Consider the following 23842-nt stretch of genomic DNA (forward strand, 5'->3'; position numbering starts at 1 on the left):
GGATTTTTAGTCTGAGAGAACCTAATTCTGAATCTTGCCTTTGCCATTGTCTTGCTATCTGATCCAGTTTCCTTATCTTTTAAGCAAGAATAATAAGCTATAACGAAAGATGTTTTGGGTTTCAAATGATACAAAACTTAACGCAAAAGAGCTCAGTCAAGAAAAATAGTTTATTAGCTCGAGTAAGGAACAAAGGAGCAAAACAAGGCATTCATTTTGTTTGTCCTAGTACCTCAGAATGCCTTCAGTGGCAAGTAAAAGAAAACCCCCCACTCCAATTGTCACAAACACTAGGAAGAAGAAATCGACAGGTAAGGCAGGCTCCAGCTGCTATACATTAACATTTCTCTACAGTTCGCTTGAGATTTCTGTGGCTTTCATTTCACAATTATGTTCTTAAATAATTATATTTCCTAATCGCCCTTTTATTCCTCTCTCAGCCCCTTGCCTGTTTACATCATAATATTTTATTGTAATACCCTATTTTATCCCCTATTAACTGCCTGCTCTGGCTCCCCGAAGGCAAGGTCCTTTTGTGTCTTTCACCACTATATCCCCAGCACCTAGAGTACGGCCTGGTACATCAGCAGGTTCTCAGAAAATAGTCACTGATTACTTGACTGATTTACTTCAAGGCTGAAGTCATTCCCACTCCCACTTGCATGGTAAGAGAATGATGGTTTCCCCATACCATCAAGATTGTATGTCATACAGTTTTAAATTTTAGCCGGATATATAAGATAGCATTTTTTTCTTTTCTTCTCTTCTTGGCGGCCTTCTATTCAGCCCTCAAAGCTTTATTTGAGACACGTCCACTGAGAAACCTTCCTCACATCAGCTCTTTCAGTCCCGCCCTACTCGTCTTTCTCCATTCCTTGTGCTCTAACATAGGTTTTCCATTAAGTTTTATAAGCAGAGCACGCTGTTTTGTTGAGCATCCCTACTTCTTAAAGGCGACTCTAACGAGGGGCCCTCGCCTAGCGTTTGTGCTTAAACAGTTGCCATGGAGACAGGCTCGTGGCTGCTTTCAGAGTTAACCGTTGCCTTGGAAACGGACGCTGACAACGGTTAGCTTTCAGAACGCAGCCTGTGGTTGGTCGAGAGAAAGCGAACAGTGTAACCGCCTTCTCCTTCTCCACTCCGCCTAAGGAAGCTAGAAGAAGACTTTCATGTTGATGTACCCCAGGCGAAACCCGCTGGGACTCCAGGGATCCATCCGCCTTTGCCATCATTGGACCCTCTCCCAGAGGAGCCAGAATCTCGCGGGGATCTGCTAAATATAATTAGGGAGTCTGCGCAGGCGCAGAGGACTGCGTGGTGCAGGGGCAGCGCACTAAGCTGCGCAGCTTTCGTGGGGACGGTCCGTAAGGGTCAGACGGGAAGCCCAAGACACAGTTGCCAGGTACTTAAGGATCCGAGTGTTAATGACACTCATCGTGTCCTCCCAGTCTTTGGCCAGAAGAGAGGCTTGGAGCAGTCTCGGGGTCTTAGGCCACCTAGGGGGATACAGAGGCACGAGAAGCTGGGGCCGGCCGTTGTGGCGGTTCAGGCGTGGGTGCCACGGGGCCTGGGTGCCACGGGGCCTGAGTGCCACGGGGCCTGAGGCTGGGCAGGGGGCGGGATTAGAGGCGGGCGGTTGTCGGGGCGGGACTGTGGGGCGTAGCTATGAGCAGGGCTAGTGCGAGGATTGGCTGGGGTGGGCATGGAAGGGGGAGGCTCAGGAAAGGGGGCGGGACCTCAGGTGGGATTGAGCCAATGAATCTGAAGTAGGCGGAACACGCTGACTGTTCTGGGAATCCTTGTACCCAGTATCCTTGAGTCCAGTGGGGAAACTCAGGCTCAGAGAGGGGAGGAGATTCGTCTAGGGTTGTTCATTGATCTTTTTCTATACTTGGTTTAGAGACTTACTGGCTGAATTAAATGAGTCAACTGGTGCTGAAACAGCTTAGTTTCTCAGTTTCAGTTTCTAAGCTCACTTTCTAAGGAAGGTAATTAGTAAATGTTTAGTAATGAGAAATCCATCATTATTATTGTTTAATAATACAAGACTGAAGCGTGTGCCATTTCTTACCTCTCACTCCTTGTCATAATTGGTATAAATGATCTCTCAGGAATGGAACGGCCCAAGCCTTGTGATGCCATGCTTTCCTGGTGAGTTTATCAGGTCTTTCTGTTCCTCGGTGATAGCTGACATTTTTCAAGCACGGAAGTTTTCTGACTCAGCGTGGCATCTACTTTTATGCAGCTTCTGGCTGCAGCTTTTATGCAGCTACAAAGGGAAGATCTCTTTTCTATCTTGTTGGGATATGTCTTACCAGCAGACAGGTTTACCTCTAATTTTCAAAGGCAAGCAATTAAATTATATTAGCACCAAAAAAGAAAAGGAGGAGGAGGAAGAGAAGGAGAAGAAAAGAAAGGCCTGCTATAATGAAGAGTGACTCCGATTTTCAATGTTTGTTGACAGCATTGAACCTCTCCCTTTTTCCCTGTGTCCCCCATCTAGGGAAGCAGATAGCAAAGCCTGCCTGCGCCCTCCTTTGGTGCCAGTGGGAAGTTCAAACCAAGTACAGAAACCCTCACCCTGGCCCCACCTGTTACCCACTATACTAACTCCCAAGCCCGTCCTTACTCTCTCAAGCCATTTTTGAACCAGCTTGGGACGCCTGTGTGCTCCCTGAAGGGAGGAAGCCCCATTGTGTGAGTTCTAAGTCGTTTGATACCTTGAGAAGCGGTGTGGCCACAATGCTTGAGAAGCCCCACACTTGTGACATGGCCCAGGAAGAGGCCACCTAAGATCATTATCAGATGGCACATGGTGGTGTCTGGTTCTGCATCCTGGCGGGTTAGAGCTCAGGAAGGGTTGCTGAGCTGAATGACGGTTGAATTATTGCTCATGTGGTATTCGTTTACACTTTCCGGATTCCTAGCCGTCTTTCCAGATTCTTGAGCAACCGAGGTGGTTATCGTCCCCTGCTGGCCCCAACCCTGACCTGACCCTTGTGAACTGGGTGCAGACACAGTTCTGTCCCCAGTTTAGACGGCTGAGGGTTCAAAGCGAGGGGCAGGATCTTCCACTTTGGAAGGGCGTCCTGGGGAAGACAATCCCCAGAGGCTACCTCCACGGTAGCAAGCCTTCAGTGATGGAGGGTGAAGCACATTTCTTCATTCACAGCACAAATAATTAGTATTTTCACAGAGTTGTGCAGCCATCACCACAATTTTACAGCATTTTCATCACCCTAAAAAGAAACCCTTTATCTGGCACCTCTCAATCCTCCCTTCCCCCAGCCCCTGGCAACCACTGATCTACTTCCTGTCTCATGGATTTGCCTTTTCTGGACAGTTCATTCAAATGTGGCCTTTTATTTCTGATCCTTCTTGCTTAACGTAATGTTGTCAAGGTTCATTCATGTTGTAGCATCTGTCAGTGCTTGATTCCTTTCTAGTATTCCATTGTATGGATTACACCACATTTTGATTATTCCTTCATCAGTTGATAGACATTAGTTGTTTCCACTTTGGGGCTATTATAAATAATGGTGATATGAACAGTCATGTACACATTTTTATGTGGAGCTATGTTTTCATTTCTGTTGGGAAATAACCCGGAATGTAATTGCAGAGTCATAAGGTAACTCTGTTTAACCTTTTGAGGAACCACCAGACCGTACCAAAGTGGCTGCACCATTTTACTTATCCACCAGCAGTGTGTGAAGTTCTGGTTTCCCTACATCCTCACCAACACTTGTCTTTTTGCTTATAGCCATCCTAGGGCTTTTGCTTTGCATTTCCCTAATGGCTAATGATGTGGAACATCTTATGTGCTTGTTGGCCATTTGTGTATCTTCTTTGAAGAAATCTATATTCAGATCCTTTGCCCATTTTTATTTGGGTTATTTGTCTTTTTATTATTGAACTGTAAGGATTCTTTGTGTAGTCCAGCTACAGGTCCTGTATCAGATATTTGATTTGCAACAATTTTTTTTCTCATTCTTTGTGTTATCTTTTCACTTTCTCAGTGGTGTCCTTTGAAAGATGAAAGGTTTTAATTTTAATGAAGTCAAGTTGATCTATTTTTTTCTTTTGCTGCTTGTGCTTTTGGTGTCCTATCAAAAGAATCTATTACCTAATTTAAGATAATAAAAATTTACACCTGTTTTCTTCTAAGAGTTTTACAGTTTTAGCTCTTACATCTAGATATATCTTTGATCCATCTTAATTTTTTTTCAATATTTTTTCTTGTGGCAAAAGACATATGACCTAAAATTTGCCACCTTAACTATTTTCAAGTGTACAGTTCAGTGGTATTCAATACGTTCATAATATTGTGTACCCATCACCACCATCCATCCCCATCAGTCTTTTCACCTTGTAAAACTGAAACTCTCTGTGAAGCTATAATTCCCCACGCCCCTTCCCCAGCCCGTGGAACCACCATTCTACTTACTGTCTCTATGAATTTAACTACTCTAGGTACAGCATCTAAGTGGACTCCTACAGTATTTGTCCTTTTCTGACTGGCTTATTTCCATTAACATAATGTTTTTAAGGCTCAGCCATGTTGTAGCAGGTGTCAATTCCTTCCTTTTTAAAAAGGCTGAATAATATTCCCCTGGATGGACAAACTACATTTTATTTATCTGATTGTCCACTGATGGACACCTGGGTTGTTTCCACCTTTTGGTTGCTATGAATAATGCTGTTGTGAACATCTGTGGACACATTTTTGTGTGGACATGTATGTATTCATTTCTCTTGGGTAGGTACCTAAGAGTGGAATTGCTGGGTCACACAGTCATTCTTCAACTTTTTGAGGAATTGCTAGACAGTGTCAGTACTTCCTTTTTTATTTATTCTTCTGCCTTTCGAGAGAACTGGCTAAATCGGAAAGGAGGATAGATCTAGGATGACTCTGCGCACAGCCTTGCATTGGGGCTTAAACTGAGGTTCCCAACCCTTGGTCCCATGAGGAAAGGCTAATAATACTGCAGCATTGAACCTCTAGGGTAAGAAATTTAGAAAACCTCCCTCCGTACAAATTTCTATCCTTCCCACTTGCCACAGTGACATCAGAGGTGACTCATCTTAATGATTTATCTGCCCAAGGTGAAAGGTGGGAGCAGAACAATATTAAATTCTAGCTACAGTGACCCCCTAAGCCTGAGGCCTGCTGTGTCTGTGTATCTGCACAAGAATAAACAACAGGCCATCCACAATTTCTTTGAGCGGGACTGTGCTAGAATGGAAAAGTGCTGGTTGATGGACTGAGGACCAGTTGGAATTGAGTGGTTCCGTGGTGGCCAGTCTCTGGGAAAAGACTTAACTGTCCCCTTCTGTGGGGTGATTTCACCACTAGGAGCCCTCCCCTCATGGAACATGAGCACTTGGCAGGTAGTGATGTGCACGCCCGGCATCTGACCAGCTGTGTGGCACAAAGCTGAAAGAAGCGACCAACATTTAGAGACTTAAAACTTTAATCAAAGAACCAACACACAGACATGAAGCGCATTTCTACGCTGGCCAGCAGTGACACAGTTACATAGATTCCCCCCGCCCCAACACACACACACACAATGGCTGCCAATTTCCCACAGGACCTCTGACCGCTATCTGGTGTCAAGACTCTTCACTGAACATGCATCAATATGAGTCCCCGCCCCTGCCTTGGCTTTTGGTGGGTTCGTTAAGAAAAGACCTGGACAGAGCTGAGAGATGGAGGGAAGGAAAAGGCTAGACTTTTTTTTTTTTTTAAAGATCAAAGTGCTGGGGTTTTAGAACCAGTTAAGCCCAGGGTATTCTGGAGAAAAACTTTAAAAATGAAAGCTCTGCATCATATTAGTAATCACATTAATTGCAGTTAAAGAGCCATCCTACAGATGAGGACACTGAGGCCCTGAGAGGTTCCCTGAATTTCCCTAGGCCACTTAGGTATCACCAGAGCAGAGCTGGGATCCAAGCCAGCAGACTGGTTCCAGTCTACCTCTGAATTCCAATGCCACACAGCATCTCAATTTTTGTGTTTTAATCAAAATCATGTGTGCAAATGTTCTACTCAATCTTTATTAATAAAGAGAGTTACTATTTATTGATGGAGGCTTACACTGCAATGGTTTCAACTTTGGGCCTCGGAAGAACACATTCTCAACTGACTGGGGCCCTGCTGCCAGCCAGCAGCCATGGGTAGGATTGCTACTTGCTGCTTTCGAGTGTGAACTCAGTGATGTTGGCCGAGACCGGAGCAGCAGCAAAAGGCCTTCTGGCAGTGTTGACACTGGTATGGCTTCTCCTGGGTGTGAACTCTCTGGTGCTGACTGAGGTGGGCACTGAGGCCAAAAGCCTTCCCACACACATCGCAAGCATAGGGCTTCTCCCCAGTGTGAGTTCTCTCATGGTGCGTCAAATTTGCTTTCTGGGTAAAGGCTCTCCCACATTCTGCACACACATAGGGCTTCTCCCCGGTGTGAACTCTCTGATGCTTGGAGAGGCTCGAGCTCTGGCTGAAGGCTTTCCCACATTCCTGACACACATAAGGCTTTTCTCCAGTATGAATTCTCTGGTGTCGGGCGAGCGGAGCGCCCCGGCTAAAGGTTTTCCCACAGTCGCCGCATTTGTAGGGCTTCTCGCCTGTGTGAACTCTCTGATGCTTGGAAAGGCACGAGCTCTGGCTGAAGGTTTTCCCGCATTCCTCACACATGTAAGGCTTTTCTCTGGTGTGAACTCTCTGGTGTTGAGTGAGTTGAGCACCCAGGCTGAAGGTTTTCCCACAGTCGCCGCATTCGTAGGGCTTCTCACCCATGTGAACTCTCTGATGCTTGGAAAGGCACGAGCTCTGCTGGAACGTTTTCCCACATTCATGACACTCAAAGGACTTCTTTCCAGCCTGAGTTCCCTGGTGCTGAGTAAGGGGGTGATTGTGGGCAAAGGCTTCATCATACTTGCTAGGTTTAAATGACTCCCCTGCAGCATGGATTAACTGATGTTCTGCGAGACATGTGCTTTGACTGAACGTCTTTCCACATTCGTTACATGTAAAGGTGTGCTCATCCCTGTGGAGGGACTGATGTTTGGTGAGGGAGGTGCTACGGATGAAGGTCTGCCCGCAGTCCCCACATTCATATGGCCTCACTCCAGAGTGGGTCCGCTGATGGCGGCTGAGCTGCGTACTTTGGCCAAAGGCTTTCCCGCACTGGTTACACTCAAAGGGCTTCACCCTGGCGTGGACCCTCTCGTGCTGAGCCAGGTATTTGCTGCGGCTGAAGGTTTTCCCACATTTATCACATTTAAAGCGCTTCTCGCCAACCCCTGGATGCACTCTCTGCCCTGGGTTCTCGTTCAGGGTCTTCCTGCCCTCGTCATGTCCCCGTTGTTCTCCGGTGTGAACACTCAGGTGGCAAGTTAGGGTCGAGTGGCAAACAAAGCGCTCGCCACACTCCTGACACTCGTAGGGAGTTTCCACAGCGTGGATTTTCTGGTGCTGAACAAGGTGTTCATTACAGCTGAAGGTCGCTTTGCATTCAGCACAGGTGTAGGGCTTTTCAGTGGCGTGGACAGACAGGTGTCGAATCAGGTGGGAGGGCCGGCTGAAACTCCTGACACACTGGTGACACTTGTGGGGCCTGTAGCCCGTGTGACTCCTCTGGTGTTCACTAAGGTGAGTATTGCGGTAAAAGGCTTTCCCACATTCACTGCATCTGTAACACTTTGCTCCACTGTGAACCCTCTGGTGGATCTTGAGGGTCAGGATATGGCTGAAGGGTTTCCCACACTCATCACACTTATAAGGCTTTTCTCCAGTGTGAACAGACTGGTGTTCAATGAGCGAGGACCTTCGCCTGAAGGCCCTCCTGCAGTCCTGACACTCGGGGGTCGTTTTCGCAGCGTGAGTTTTCTCATGTTGGAGAAGGTATTTTTTAAAGTTGAAGGTCGCCTTGCATTTGGCACATTCATAGCGTTTCCGAGAGTGGGCCCTCTGATGGTGAGTGAGATGAAAAGTTTGGCTGAAACTCCTGCCACGTTTGTTACATTTGGAGGATTTCCTCCTGGTGTGGGTTTTCTGATGCTCCACAGGCTGTGTGTTGTGACCCGATGGACAGTCACTGTCTTGACTCTTACATGGTTCTTCTTCAGTGTGAACTTTCTGATGCCACAGGTGTGTGTTCTGACTAAAAGTTTCCCCGCACTTGTTAGACACGTAGGATTTGTAGCCGGTGTCAGGCACAGGTTGCACAAAAAGGCAAAAACTTTGGTTGAAATCTTTCTCGTACTTTTGCTGCACAGGAGGTTCCTCCCTAGTGTGGATAATCCAGTGCTGGATAAGATGGTAACTCTGGCTGAAGCTCTTCCCACATTCACTACATTTATATGGTGTCGCCTCTCCCTGGATGGTATCCTGCTGGCTCTGATCTGAGTAGTAGCCAAAGTTATTCCCAAATTCCTGAGACTTAGCTGGCGTCTGGCTCTTTTCAGGACAATCGGGCATCACAGAATCTGCTCCTGGGAAGAGGAAGGACTTGGGGCTGAGGCCTCTCTTGAGTTCGTGGCTCTTGCATTCTGTGGGATTTTCCTTGCTGGTAACAGTATCAGCCTGCAGAAGATCTTCTGGATCTCCGAGTAAACTGTCTAACCAGCTCTGGTCTATGCAGGCTTCTCCCAAAGGGGAGTTCCAGAGGCCATCCTTGGAAAACGTCTCCACAGTCTCCTGGGAGAGTCCTTCCTCCAAGATGTCCAGTGGCAGAGAGGTCTTGGCCTCAGCTGTGTCTGAAAGAGAGGGCAAGTGCAAATGTCTCTGGTACCCCAGGGGTGAAAGATGGGAGCTGCAGGCAGCTGAGAAGAGACAAGAGGGAGAACAGGTAATGGGTCCTGAATCAAGCCTGTTTCGCAAGGGGATGAAGATGGGGCCAGAGTGGTGATCCAGCTGGAACTGGCACCACAAGAAACAGAGCCCATTTCCAGGCAGGCTAAGATGGGAGCTGGGCCACTGCAGGGCTTACACTTCCACAGGGAAGGGAAGCCTCTCAGCAGATACTTCCCACCATCACCCCCATCAGCTTAGGCCTCCTTCTAAGCAAAGTGCAATCTTCAATGGGACAGAGGTATAAATCATAACAATGCAATGCATTTGTTACCACGGAAAGATGGATTTGATTGTGAGCAGAGACATGGCTATGCAGGCTTGTAACCAGCCTGTATGAAACTGTACATCCGAGCGGCCAGAGCCTAGGTAAGTTACCTATGCAAAACCACTCATGCACTCAGAGGAAGGCTACAGGAGGTCCACGTTCACAAGCTCACGAGAGGTGAGCCAAGAACAGAGCTGTGTGCTGACCGTGGTTGGGGGTGCAGGCTGAGATTGAGCCAGGCAGCTGCCACCCCAGGATCTCTGGTTCAGGGGCCCTTCTCATGTTCATACAAGGTGGAAAGACCAACCTCCCAGGGGACGGAAGCCCAACCCTTGCTGGGTCTGGAAGGATATGGAGGGGACAGAGAGAAGGCAACAGGACAGCTGCATGCTGAATACTGAAGGAGACAGAGATGAGACAGGCATGCAGGGCGAGGTCCTGAACCTGCAGCCAGCACGAGGCAGAGTGAAGCCCAGAAGCTGGGGGCAAGATATCTGGGCAGACAGACTGGGCAGGATGGAGGGACATGCCCCCGACCCTTCCGCCCTCCCTCTGAGTCCTGGCAGGCCCTCCCTGCCCACTCACCAGGGGCTGTTGACTCTGGGCTTCCTTTCACCAGGGACTCCAGTGCTTCCCCAGCCTCTGGATGGGAGACCAGGTTGGGTCTGAGGGGGTCTGCAGGGAGAGCAGAGCATTGTCATCAAACAGGACGGGCAGGGCCACCTGGTCGCTTAGCAGGAGACTTCGTGCTCTCCTGACTATTCAGTATGTTATCCAGCGCTCAGCTCCCGAGGGCCAGATGCTGTGCTGGGCAACTCCAGGGATGCCTGTCCTGCACGGTGCCTGGTCCAGTAGAGGAGAGGGACCCTGTCAGTCACAATCCAGGGTGATCAGAGCCAGGACGACTGGGGCTAGGGAAACAAAGGATCTGCAACAGCTCTTGAGGGATGAGCAGAGTGGCCAGGTAGAGAAGCCTGTACTCACTCAGCGATCCAGGATTCGCTCATTCAGCCACAGACCACACATGGCCAGAGGCCTCTGTGGGCCGGGCCCCATGATGGACTGTGTTGAAGTCCCAGAGCCCAATCCTGCACCCTGCCCTCTGCAGACTTCCTCTAGGGAAGGACCAGAGAGTCACAGTCCCAGGGCACCTGTGCTGACATGGGGAGTCAGCCCCTGCTGACTTGGAAAGAGATTCTCCCTGAGAGAATCCAGAAGGAACCAGCCAGGGCCACACCCCGATTCCAGCTCAGTCAGACCCGCTGCACACCTCTGGCAGCCAGAACTAGAGAGTCAATGTGTGTGGTTTTAAGCCACTGAGTTTCTGGCATCTGTAAGAGCACCTGTAGGAAATAAATATACTGCTCACACGTACACACAAGTGTGTACGGGGAGTCACGGGAGACGTATTTCTCCTGCAGGTTCTAGCTTAAACATTGAAAAGACACTGAGGTTTGACCTTAATCTCAGGAGGATCAAGAAAATAGGGTGTTTTGTGATGAGGAGCACTGATGGGGTCACAGATTCAGTCCTAAAGAAGGGAAGGCCAGAGACAGGGAGGGGCCGGGGAGAGCAAATGCCAAGACCCCGAAGTGTCAGCTGGAGGAGCTCCTCTATGACGGTGAAGAAAGTGCCAATGAGGCCGGAGTGGCAGGCAGGGGTCAGACGGGGCTTCTCAACCCAGGCCCTCCTGACACGTGGGCTTGGGTGGTCCCTGGAGGTGGGGGCTGTCCTTGCATGGAGGATGGGTGGCTACGCCCCAGGCTCTGCCCACCAGATTCCAGGAGCACCACCCCCCCACTCTCAAGTGGTGACAATCAAAAAGGTCGCCAAACATTGCTGATGTCCCACGGCGGGGGCGGGGGGGGGGCAGAAATGGCCAGCTGAGCACATGGGTGAGGTGTCCAGGAGCCCAGCGTTGACCCCACGGGTGATCACTGAGCAGGGCCGTGAGTGGGCCCCCTGGGCTGCAGGGGACACTCACCTAGCAGGAAGAGGCTCTGGTAATTGTCCAGTGCTTTGTCCCAGAACAGGTCCCCCTGGTCCAGCCCCAGCTGCTCCCAGTCATCCAAGGTGAAGTCCATGGCTATATCTTTGAGGGTCGAAAATTGCTGGAAGGCAACACACTGTTGGTGACTGTGGGGTTGGGGCCAGGGAGGGGCCAACAGCTCACTCAGCATGTGTCCTCCCCGCCCTGTGCCAGGAGTTTGGCAAAAATCGTCCTGTGAGAACCTGGAGATGTAGGAGACCCAGCATCCCCATGTTTTCTAGGCAAGAACATGGAGTCTTGAAGAGGAGGCGTGCTGTCTCCTCAAGGTCACACAGGCAGGTCTGCCTGATCCTAAAGCCCATCTATCTCGGCTTCTGCATTTTTTTAGCGTTTGTTCAAGACCTTACGTTTTTATTATGGAAACTTTCAAACACACATACACAACACCTATTAACATTTATTTGTCTATCTTGTTCATTAAGCCTCTTTCTCCACTTTTTTTTTCTTTGGCTAAAATAGTCTAAAGTTAATTCCAGGTGGCATCTGAGAGCACCTGTGAACACGTCAGTATTACAGGTATAACTCCTTACTGTCACCGACTACGTAGACTGTATTCAAAGTCTGGATTCAGATTTGTCTGACATTTCAATGGTGGGGTTTTTTTCCCCTTTCTGTTTTGAAAATTGTAGTGAAGTACACATAACATAAAATTTCCCATCTTAACTATTTTTAAGTGTACAGTTCAGTGACATTTGGTACATTCACACTGTTGTGTAACCACCACCATTGTCTACCTCAAAAAACTGAAACCCTGTCCCCATTAAACACTAATTCCCCCTTCCCCTCTCCCAACCCCTGGGAGCCACCATTCTGCTTTTTGGCTCTGTGATTTGACTACTCTGAGTTCAGCAGTATGTTTCTATAGTTGATCTCTGTGAATCAGAATTCAGGGAGGCCCACGCCCTGCTCAGACGGTTTTTGATCCACAGCCGGACCCCTCTTTATTCTTCCCTGCTCCAGACTTAAGGCCCCACATGCTGGGTATGGCGAACTGCTCCCACTCCACATCACCTGGATGCTCCTATGCCCACTGCAGTTCCTGGAAACTGGTCAGTAGAACAGCGGTCTTATTAGATTCAGTACCATTTTGAGGGGCAAGAGTCCTCAAAGGGGTGCCAGGTCCACTCTGGGCTGCCTTATAGCCTGAGGTGCTGTCTGACTTTTAATGATGCCATCTCTCTCTTAATTTTCAAACATCCTGGTGGGTAGGTGCTTACACTTTAGTTTGAGGTTAAGGCTTGGCCCCAGTACCTTCCTCGGGGGTGGCCACTGCCAAGGAGGCCATGTGCCCCTTCTGAGCCCTGACCCCTGCCTCATCTCCTGGGGGATGTTCCAAGAAGCAGCTGAGATGCTGCTGGTTCCCGGCAGAGGAAGGACTCAACCAAACGGCAGTTATGTCCTCCTACCCCTCCCATTACACTTCTTATCCAGGGATCCTCACTCCCTGCTCCTCTTTGCGGCAGGCTTATCCCCAGTTTACAGAACATAAGACTGAGGCCCAGAGAACCAAAGTCACCTACCCCAAGCCACAGGGTCCATAAGTGGTGGGGAAGGGGCAGGAGCCCCAGTCTGCTGGGTGACCCCTAGGAAGCCGACGGGCTGGGGGCGTGGCTTTGGAGCCTGTCAGACAGACCTGAATTCCAGTGCTGGTTCTGCTGTTCATTAGGCGTGGGACCTGGTTACTACCCTCTCAGGCCCAGTTTCCTCCTCTCTAGAACACAGCCGCCAGGAGGATGAAGTGAGCCCAAGCCCACATGGCACCCAGCAGGGACCCAGCCCTCAGCAAGTGGCCGCTACAGCTGTTTTCCACCCACCATCCAGGGACGGCCCCGCACCTGCCCAGCCGGCCCCCGTGCCAGGCACCGGGCACAGCAGAGAAGAGTCCTGCTCTCAGGGATTTAGTCTGGGCGGGTCACATTGATATTTGTGAAAAGATGGCTTGGTAGGACTCCAGGGATGACAGCCAACACCCACACATGTGCGGATGAGTGTGTGTATCAACGATCTGGTCATCTTTGAAGGATGACAGTAAGGAACCAACTCCCTATGCTGAAAATGGGTAAATAAAAAAGAATCAACCCTTCACCCCAGCTCTCCTCTATGAACTGTACCACTGGGTAGCCAAATGGAAGATGAGCAGAGATGTCTTTTTTTTTTGTAAGATTTATTTTCTTTTTTTTCAAGGGGAGATAATTAGGTTTATTTATTTATTTTAATGGAGGGACTGGGGATTGAACCCAGGATCTCGTACATGCTAAGGACGCACTCTACCACTGAGCTATACCCTCCCCACTAGAGATGTTTTTTGTTTTGTTTTGTTTTTTTGAGTAAAAGTAGATTTATTCAGAGGATAAATACTCCACAGATAGAGCGCAGACTGTCTCAGAAGGCAAGAGAAAGGCCACAAGGTGCAGGGTTGGGTGCTCAGCTTGAAGTAAAAGCAGACACACACTCCACAGACAGAGTATGGGCCACCTCGGAAGGCGAGGGAATGAGAGGCTGTGGTGTCTTTTTATAAGCATTTCAATTGATAAATGAAAAGGAATGAGTGGACTAGAACACCGGCACTCTGCAAGTCCTGAGGAATGAGCAGATGAGAAGGCAGTAGACGCCGGCAAGAGCCAGGATCACACAGAGAACGGGACCCTCTGGGCCTCCTTGAGTCTCCAAAGAGGATGGCCTGGGTCTGATGGAGTCTCTGGATCCAGCCACTGATGGGGAACATGCTGAGGGCACCACGAGCAGGTAACCAGCAGGAGACAGACTGGGAGAAATTCTACAAGTCAAACAGCCCCAGTTCTTCAATGGACAATTTGTTAAGTACTGAACAGGACAGAGGAGGAACCAACAGGTAACAAGACCAAAACAGCATTTATGAAAAAAAGGAGGGGGGAACAGGAACATGCATTTGGGTGATAAAAAAAGCCAGAAGGCAGTGATGACTGGAGAAGCCGGGTTACAGGGACAGCAGAGGGCTGTGAGGCTCACGAGGGGCCTCCAGGGTGGGTGGCAAAGTCCTCCTCCTTGACCTGGGTGCTGTTTGCCTTCAGGAAGTCATTGATTAGATGTGTGTGGGCTTCTGCATCGGCGCTTTATTTTACCACAAAACGATTGCTAAAAGAAATGAGGCCTATTCTAAACAGGATCCTCCTATGCCTGCTGCGTGGAAAAAGACAGAAGGTGGAAGGGCAGAAGCAGGGAGACAAGGAAAAAGGCCGTTTCAATAATCCAGGCACAGAATGAGGGCGGGAGTGGAGGGGGCGAGCGCTAGACATTTTGATGATGGGGCCCACATCCTGACTGACCAAACGTAGGAAATGCAAGGTAGAGCAGAGCCCAAGACATCTCTAAGATTTTAGCCAGAGCAATTCAAAGGATAGAGTTGCCGCTTACTGAGATGGTCTCCCCCAAAACATCGCTCTAATCCACAGCACTGGTGAGTGTTACATAGCAAAAGGGCTTTCCAGGAATGATTAAGGTAAGGACTATGAGATGGGGAGGTTATCCTGGATCCTATGAGTGGTCTCTCAGTGTCATCACAAGTGTCCTTAAAAGAGACAGGAGTCAAAGGAGGGAGAAGGCAGTGTGGCGACAGAAGCAGAGACTGGAGGGATGTAGACACGAGCCAAAGACCTCAGGCAGCCTCTTGCAGCCAAAAGAGGCCAGGAAGTGATTCTCCCCTGGAGCCTCCAAAACCAACCAGCCCAGCTGATGCCTTGACTTCAGACTTTCAGCCTCCAGAACTGTAAGACAATAAACTTCTACTATTCCAGCCACCTGGTTCATGGCCCTTTGTTAGGGCAGCCCTAGCAAACAGAAACAAATACACTCTCACCCCCAATAACATGTCAGCTTCTTGAGGGCAGGGGCCATCAGGCTGGCTGGTTCCCTGGCATGCAGACCAGCACTTAGAACAAAGCCTGCACAGAGTAGGCACACAGTCCTGGCAGCTGTTTTGGGACCACGTGGGAAAGAGCTCATCCAGGATGGAGCCGACAGGAAGCGGGGCTGAGAGACGGGGACAGTAAACTAGCGCCTGACCATACCAGTTGGCCTGGCAGAGCAAGCCAACCCCACCTCTGGCCCTTTGGGTCCTGTGCCGTATACAGCGTACTGACTGTTGAAACCAGTTTGGGTCAAGTGTTCTGTTATTCGTGGTTGAAACTGTTGCTGTCTATATCCTTTGAAAGGCATGAGCCGAAGAGGACTTTTTCAGCAGGAGCCAGGTCAGAGGACCCCAAGGGGCTTCCTCTCCTCGACTCCTCAACTTGGTTGGACAGGACCCCTGGAAACAGTGGTGGAGGGTATGGCCTCGATCTGTGGGGCACTGGGGAGCCACAGAGTTTTCTACAGGAGAGTGACCAGGTGAGAGCATTCATTCATTCAACAATCATTTCCTGTGTGCCAGACCCTCTTTAAGGACACTAGAGACATGGGTGTGTAAGACCTGGTCCCTGGCCAGGGGAAGCTCACAGTCTGATGGGAGAGGCATCAGGGATGCTGATGGCAGGCATAAGGAGACAGGGCTGTGATGAGGCGATATCCTGAGCTGTGTGACCAGGGGAGGGAGTGAGGATGTTGCCCTGGGGTCAAGGAAAGCTTCCCAGAGGGGAGGGTAGTCAAGTTGGGTGATTTAGGATGAGCAGATAGCTACTATGCCAAGGAAGGTTTTAATTCATTCATGCAACAAACACTTCAAGGCTTTCTGGGGGACCGAGAGATGAGTCCCAATCAGCACCCGTCCCCATGGAGCACCCAGCTTGGTGGGGCTGAGAGATACAGGAGGGGACACCCCATCCAGGTAGATCTGTGCTCCAGTGGAGACAGCGGGATGAGGCGGGAGACCAGAGCAGGGAAGAGCTGACTCTGCCCAGGAAAGGTTGGGGGAAAGAGCTGGGTCTTAAAGGCTGTGTCAGACCCACCATCCGGAGGGGGTGGGCCAGGTATTCTAGCAGAGGGAGGAGCCTGAGCAAAGGCGGGAAGCCGGGGAGTACAGGGTAACATTTTACCACCATGCCAAGAAGGGAGTAGGGGTTGTGCGGGGAAATGGTGAAGAAGGTGCAGTGGACAGGGTGGGACCCAGGTCATGCCGGGATGGGCTGAGGAATCTGGATGTTATCCTGCAAGTAGCAGGGATTCCGGGAAGGGTGCTGAGCAGGAGAGCTTTACTTTAAGATGATCGACTTGGGGGCCATCGTAAGACAAGGAGCCGAAACCCAGGCAGGCCAGCTGTGCAGCCTTTGGGGTTGATGGGTGAGGACCGGAGGGCCCCTTGACTCACCTCAGTCATAGCCAACCAGGGCCCAGCAGTCCTCGTTTAAGCTCCCCCTCCTTCCCCTCCACAATCCTGGCCAGCAGGGCAGCAGACAGGACAGGGGAGCTGGGAGAGAGGGTCCCTTCCTCCTACGGCTGCCTCTCTGGCCATTGCTGGAGCCCCCAAAACTTCCAGCAGGAGGAGGATGAGTCAGAACGTGAGTCTCCCTGCAGAAATCACAACAACAATTCTGTTTATTGACACTGTCCCAGCCCCACATTTCTACTGCACTTCAGAGCCTACCGGGCAACTTCACAACAGTTTTTAGCACTTCTCACAGTCAGAAAATACAGTCAGTAAATATACGCTTGGGAGACGTGGAGATTGCAGTCTCTCACTGGATGGAACCTTCTGTCTCGCTCACTGCTGTGTCTTAGCACAGCACAGTGCCTGGCACACAGCAGGTACTTTTGAAATATTTGGGGTTCCCCCCTTTTTAAATTGTTTTTATTTATTTTGGGGGGAGGAGGAGGTCATTAGGTTTATTTATTTTTTTGATGGAGGCACTGGGGATTGAACCCAGGACCCCATGCATGCTAAGCACACGATCTACTACTGAGCTCTACCCGCCCCTCTGAAATAATCTGTTGACAGAACACGTGTTATCTCTCTAACCAAAACCCTGGGACGACGCTTCTGGGATTTCTGATTATCATCTCTAGGACTTGAGCCCAGATGAGCCTCCAAAACTGTTGCTAATTCTACAACAGTAAGATTTCTTCGATTATTTTTTTTCTTTAACCATGACCCACAGTAACAAAGACAAGATACACCATGATGACTCATTTGCATACATAACTAAAGAAAACGTCGTGAAACAGTACTTAACCTTACAAAGTAGAATGTACTGGGATGTTTACCATTCTGGTTACTTTTATTTTACTTCATTAAAAGAAAAAAATTATGGTCACTGCCCACTTAGTTATTTTCATGACCTATAATTATGCAAAACACTGGACCACTGGTGTGGCCGCTGTGTGTTTCCTGAGCAGCATATATCTCTGGAATGGCGACAGCATTTCGGATGACGAAGCAGCAATGACACAGGTCCACAATTCTTAAGCTTCTGGGGCCGATGTGCTTTGAATTCAGAAATCTTCAGATGTTCAAAAGGTGATCCACTATATATACGGTGTATTTCATTAAAATCCCAGTGCAGTGGGGCAGAGGGGATGAGGAGGAGCATTTCATAATTGAATGCTTAGTATGTCTAGAGTGAAGGTAAAATAGTCCCTGTAGGTAGGATATTTAAAAGTTATAAATCACAGCAGTTTGAGTCAGGTTCGGGCACCAAATTAGTGGAAAATATGTTTGGTTTTCAGAGTTTTCAAGATTTTGTGACTACAGATAAAGGAATGTGGCTGACCTATAATAAGTACTAATGTTTTACCCAAGAATGATTTTCCTCATGACAGAGGTTAAGTCTCAACCTGTGAGTATAATTCGATCCACAGATGTTTTTATCTGGTCTTAAACTGGCATAGAATGTTTTGACAGAAAATTCTTTTCAGTAATCTCAAACTTGAAAGCTGGGAAATATCACCTAAAAATTCAATTGCCAGCTTCTGAAAAATCCTCAGATTTGGCCAGACTGGGTCTGCATTCCCACGAAGCTAGTTTGTTGGAGACGGTAGATGGGGCGAGACCTTCACGATGCACACAGCCCTCACCCAGACCTCTTCTCTCCTTGACCTTCTCTGCCTGGCCTTCACAGACATCTGAGTTTTGAGAACGCTATCTATAGTTTCCAAATCACATGTTGTCCACATCTCATACACTCCCAGCCCTGGGAGGGAAGAAACGGAAGCCCTGATATGAAGCTCACGGTCACCCAGCCGATCATAATAACTTGAACTAAATAATTATGGAACTGGAAAGCCTTAGACCCTGGAGTTTAGGAGTCTTGCTTCTTCTTCATGTGGTACCATGGCCAGATCATTCACCCGCTGTGCCTCAGTTTCTATCTGTACGAAATGGGGCAGATACAACTGATCCAGAATCCCTTATTTGCAATTCTGAAAACAAAAGGCTCTGAAAACCAGAACTTTATTCATAAGTTGGCTGCAAAACTCAACCCAAACTGCCACAGGCTATGTATAGTCTTTATTGCCTTCAGTGTGAATCTTCATGTCTTTCCCGGCAGAAATACTCTATTTCCATGAATTGCCCCAGATCTCGCTGGGGGTGTGGCCGAATGATGAAATACGCACCCTATTAACTTGGTAAAGTCTGAAAAATTCTGATTCCCGAGATGATCCTACTGTTAAGGGTCTCCAATAAGACGGGGGAACCGCTGTGAAGGTTACTGGAGAAACTGCGAGGACGGCGCGGCCCCCGGCACCCAGAAGGCGCTCAAATAAATGGTAAATACCTTGACTTGTAAAGAACTCCCACTTACTCATCTCTCAAGATCCTGCCCAGCTCTACTACGACTTCAGGCAATTCACCCGCTCCTGCAGCCTAAGTTTCCTCACCCAAAAATAAAATGAAACGGGAGGGTATAGCTCAAGTGGTAGAGTGCATGCTTAGCATGCACAAGGTCTTGGGTTCAATTTCAAGTACCTCCTCTAAACATAAACTTAAAAACTTAATTACCTCCACCAAGGTAAATAAACTTTTTAAAGTTTTTTAAAAAATAGAATCACTCCTTTCAGGGCTGTCGGCAAGGACCAGAAACCACTTTAGCAATAGCCTAGCCCATAGCAGGCTCCAAACAAGGGTTCAAGACTCCACTTGGACACCCGCCGCCTAACGCAACGCGCCCAGTGTCGGAGTTGCCCTATGAGTATTCCGTCATCCCTCGGGAAGGACCGAGCCCACAAGCCTCCAGAGTCCTCACTGATCCCAGCTCCGGCGTCTCCTCACCTGGAGACTGCCGTCCGCCGTGTTAACAGAAGCGACCGCAGCCGGGAAGGAGCCGGAGACCCAACTCCCCTCACACGCGCCTCCTCGCAACCGCTTCCTGTGCCCCGCGAGTCTCCTCTGAGCTACTCCACCCAGGATCCTCCGCGCCAGCACGAGGACTCCGTTTCCCAGAGGGCTGTGCAAATGCCTCCCCTTGTCTTCCCATCTCCACCCGCTACTTCGTCCTTAAAGGGCCCCCTGAGCACGCTGGGAAATAGAGTAGAAAGAGACTCGGCAACAGGTGGCATCTGGGTATTGTAGTCCAGCTTTTACCCTGATGAAAGACAACCTAATCAGTCTCCTCCGGCCTTTTCTGGAAGACCGGGAGGGTTTTCCATTTTTACAGGAGACAACTAGAGGGTTGCCATGGAAACATGTCGAGGAGGAAACTGAATTCGTGTTAAGACCCATGAAGGTAAAGGGCAGTGTTGACGCGTGAGAAGAGAGACTGATTGCTGGTGGCGACAGTTGCCTCGTAGCTCATTCTTCCTTACGATTGGTTCCACATTAGCACATGCGCAGTAGAACCAGGAATCTTTCCACAGAAGGTGGAATGGGGTTGGGCGATGAGGGAATAATCCCTCCGCCAGCCTTGAGTCAGAGGGCTGGCCTGCCGCGAAGGTGCCTGGGAAATGGAGTTCCCAGGTAGGCACAGCCCGAGGGCAGTCGGAAGGTCAGTATAGGCTGCGCGGGCGCAGTCACAGTCATCCCTCGGGGGGAGAGGATGCGCGCGCAGCGCCTCCAGCCCAAGCGGAAGTTTCCGCAGGGCAACTGAGAAGGTGAGTCCCACTTTTGCTTAAGGCCCCGAGGGTTTGGCTGCAAATATCTGGTTCCCGCTCCGCTTACCAAATCTAGAGGTGAGGGAAAGGCCAGGTGGAGCAGGGGGAGGCCTCCTGATACCCTAGCCACAGTTCGGTCGTGGTGCCTGTGGCGTCAGGACGACCCTTTGTGGGAGACAAAGCTCCCGGGAGGTGGGGTCAGAGGTTAGGATGAGAGAAACTTCTGGTCACCGGGATAACCGGCCTACCCAACCTGTCCCAAGTCCCTTTGGGGGCTCTTGGTGGTGGGCGTGGCTATGACGGAGACAGGCGGAGCTAATGAGGAATTTGACAGACGCCCCGCCTTGGTACCGCGTCATCTCTTTTTCCTGCGGAGAGCGGGGCCGAGGCGAATCGCGTCACCTAGACAATTATCCCTCTTACGCTTAAGTGGACTCTAGTCCTTAGCTCTTTTGCTGTGCTGTCTCTCAGGACCTTCCAAGAGGGACACAGTACTGAACACATAGTAGATGTTCAGTATGTTTGTTGAATAAATAAATGGATGAATAAATGATAAAGATTGGCCTGACCTTTGGAGCCTTGGTTTTAAGTCCTGAACTAGTCATGTGACCTTGGACCGATAACTTTAACACTCTGAGACTACCGTCTTTTTTCCATCCGTATTTATTGAGAGTTTACTCTAGCACTGCCTACACCTGACCTATTAAACAGTCGCTTGTTTGTTTATTAAACTTGTCTTCACCCACTAGAATGTGAGCTTTGTCAGGTTAGGAGCCTTGTTTGTTTCCTTTGCTGCTGTATCCCCTTAGTTGGCACATATTAGGAGTGCAGTGAATAATTATTGAATGAATGAATGAACTTAGCACATGCTGGCTACATTGCCAATGCGGAATAAACATTAGCCGTTATCTTTTACTTACATGTAAAGAGAGCCTGAGTCAGCCTCTCCACCTTTATTCACTTGCAGGACACTGTTAAGATGGAGTTTCCAGCCCAGTGAATCTGAGGGCCTGACCGTGACCCCACAAAGGTACCAGTCCCCTCGGGCACATGCCCCTTAAGGCCATTTCCCCACCAACAGCCTGCTCCTGCTCCATCTCCTCTGGGTGACTGCTCTCAGATTTCATTCCAAAGAGGAAAGTTATCATGGACGTCGGAGTGATCCAGGTGCTTGCCTCCTCCTGGAGGCCATCTTTAGCCACCAGTATTTGTCACCCAGGGAAATTCCACTTGAAGCAAAGACACTTAAAATTATCACAGGTTTTCACACTTTTATTTACATAAGTCACCTAGCAAAGTCTTAAGTGTATTAGTCAGACTAGGCTAGACTCTGCTGCGGTAGCAGTGACCTCAAAATCTCAGTGGCATAACCCAAACCCAAGTTTCTCACTAATGCAAAGTCTGGAAGAACTCTCCAGGATCACCATCCTTTAGACGATTTTGATCTTGTGGCTCCAACATCAAAACAAGGGCTTCAGGTTTGTCATGGCCTAAAGGGAGATAGAAGTAGTATTGAGTCCTCTAGCTTAACAAAAATGCTCACCGGTTTTATACCTTTGAAAAGCTAGAGATGTCCATTTAAATGTTACCAGGACAACAAACTATTAAAGTTCCATGACCAATCAGAATTACAGCCTGCTTAGAGACTGAAGGGTGCTTGGCAACAGTTTCATAATCAAGTATCTTACACAGCTTGCATAAAAAAACAGAAGGGCAGTTTTGTGCCACAGCATGGTTTCTGCTCCTCTGTGGGCCCAGCAGAAGAGGAACCCTTGTCTCCTCTGGTTGAGATTTCTTTCCCTAGCTGTTTCGATGGCGTAGGTTTTTCAAAGGCAAGCACTGAATTCCATAAGTCAGCACCAAGAGGAAATAGAGAGACCCAAGAGGCTCAGAACTTAGGACATGGAAAGAGAAAAGGGAGGGACGGAAATATTAGCGAATGGGAGATGGTGGGCGGGATGCCAGGCATGATGGCATGATAGGGTAATCGCAACCACTGAGATAAAAGGGTTTCTGGTGCTCACTTTGGCAGCACATATACAGAAATTGGAACGATACAGAGAAAGTTAGCCAAAAAAAAGCTTTCTGTAGTCCAAGCCCTGTTCTCAGCAGTTGATAGAAATGTACTCCATTTAGGCCTCCAACCACTCTGTCAAATAAGGACTATTAAAAGCCCCATCTTAGCAGGGAGGTTATAGCTCAGTGGTAGAGCGCATGCTTAGTATGCAGGAGGTCCTGGGTTCAATCCGCAGTACCTCCATTAAAAAAAAAGTCAAACTCATAGCAACAGGAAGTAGAATGGTACTTGCCAGAGGCTGTGAGGGAAAAGAGGTGATAGTCATCAAAGGGTATAGACTCCCTACTTTAAGATAAATAAGTTCTGGAGATTTAATAGCATGGCAGCTATTAGTAAATAATAACATACTTGAAATTTATTGAGAGGGTAGATCTCAAGTGTTCTCACCACACACACAAAAAAGTCATAGCAATGATGGTTGTTAGATTGTTATGTTAATGAGTTTGATTGTGGTACTCCTTTGATAATCCTTTCGTAATATATCCTGTTAACCAAAATTTCAGAAACAAAGACCTGATTGAAATAAAGAGGCATTTATTTGGGGCTTGTTAGGATTACAGCGCAGGAGACACAGACTCAAGAAGCACTTGAGTTTTGTTGCACTGGACTACAAACAGAGAACGCTTATAAAGGCAAAAACTGCAAGCCCATGGTTAGTTACATGAGTTATTTAGCAAGAATTATAATTGGAGCTGGCAGGAAGTAAGGGTGTTTGTTAAACAAGGATCCGTTGGTGTTTGAAGTGCTGCTTAGTTACAAGGGAGAACAACCTTAAGACCCAAGGTTCCAGGTAGCAGGTGTTGTTTTCAAAACAGCTGGTGTCCTTGGGTTAGGTATAGTTCACAGAAAGTCCAAGTTCTCAGTGGTGCAGGGATGTGTCTGAGACCAGGTCCTCAATGGCCACACAACTCCATTTTTGTAGGCCTAAACTATGATCATTCCATTATAATCCCAATTTGTCATATATGTATGTGTGTGTGTTTATATATGTATTTATTTATTTTAACAGAGGTACTGGGCATTTAGCCCAGGACTTCGTGCCTGCTAAGCATGTGCTTTACCACTGAGCTCTACCCTCCCCCTAAAACAAGTTGTGGACTTTAAATATAGACAGTTGTTATTTGTCAAAGTTAAATAAATAAAAAAGATCTTTGTCTTACAATGTAAAGTGAAGTCACAAGCTCAAGTTTACTTTGACTTCTATTTTGATACTCCAGCTTATAATTGGCACTGTACACTAAGTCTTAGAATAAAGACCAAATAAAATAATTTTATTTTTTCTTTTGCTATTTAAAGTATGTTCACTTTCAAATGCCTGTTGCCCTATCATCTTTGCCAAGTTTCTCTGCCTCACTGGTTAACTAGTTTAATACTGCTCTTATGAGCTGAATTATGTCCTATAAAAATTTGTATATGGAAACCCTAACCCTGAGGAGCTCAGAATGTGTCCATATTTGGAGATAGGGCCTTCAAAGAGGTAATTAAAATGAGGTCTTTAAGGTGGTCCTGCTGTGGCCTGAATGTTTGTGTTCCCCCTCAAATTCATATGTTGAAATGAAATGCCCGGTGCGATGATATTAACAGATGGGGCCTTTGGGA

General features: G+C 48.4%; 2 protein-coding genes and 1 long non-coding RNA gene across 5 annotated transcripts in view; 2 read left to right on the forward strand and 1 right to left on the reverse strand.

The window, feature by feature from the left end:
* The first annotated feature begins 1256 nt into the window (after positions 1 to 1256).
* Positions 1257 to 13254, forward strand: LOC140698373 (uncharacterized). Of its 2 annotated transcripts, none has more exons than XR_012076131.1 (3): positions 1257 to 1402; positions 12130 to 12218; positions 12885 to 13254. It is a non-coding gene; the product is annotated as an uncharacterized lncRNA (long non-coding RNA). The 2 variants fall into 2 exon arrangements; XR_012076130.1 differs by lacking the exon at positions 1257 to 1402 and adding an exon at positions 8373 to 8849.
* ZNF473 (zinc finger protein 473) lies at positions 5457 to 19503 on the reverse strand. The gene is made up of 5 exons (XM_015242838.3): positions 19349 to 19503; positions 16451 to 16650; positions 11104 to 11230; positions 9705 to 9794; positions 5457 to 8757 (listed from the first exon to the last, which is right to left on the reverse strand). The coding sequence occupies exons 2-5, from the start codon at positions 16457 to 16459 to the stop codon at positions 6215 to 6217; spliced, it is 2769 nt and encodes a 922-aa protein (XP_015098324.2). The 5' UTR covers positions 16460 to 16650; positions 19349 to 19503; the 3' UTR covers positions 5457 to 6214.
* A 65-nt stretch (positions 19504 to 19568) lies between these two features.
* The window catches only part of VRK3 (VRK serine/threonine kinase 3), a 31627-nt gene continuing 27353 nt past the window's right edge, over positions 19569 to 23842 (forward strand). Inside the window, exons 1-2 of one of the 2 annotated variants that reach the window (XM_015242840.3) lie at positions 19569 to 19802; positions 21134 to 21196. The gene's annotated coding sequence lies outside the window, so the exon portion shown is untranslated. Of the gene's footprint in view, positions 19803 to 20013; positions 20167 to 21133; positions 21197 to 23842 lie in introns of those variants that run through there. The other variant, XM_015242839.3, reaches the window with a different exon arrangement.

This window comes from Vicugna pacos, chromosome 9 (assembly GCF_048564905.1).
Source record: "Vicugna pacos chromosome 9, VicPac4, whole genome shotgun sequence".
Classification (NCBI taxonomy): Eukaryota; Metazoa; Chordata; class Mammalia; order Artiodactyla; family Camelidae; genus Vicugna; species Vicugna pacos.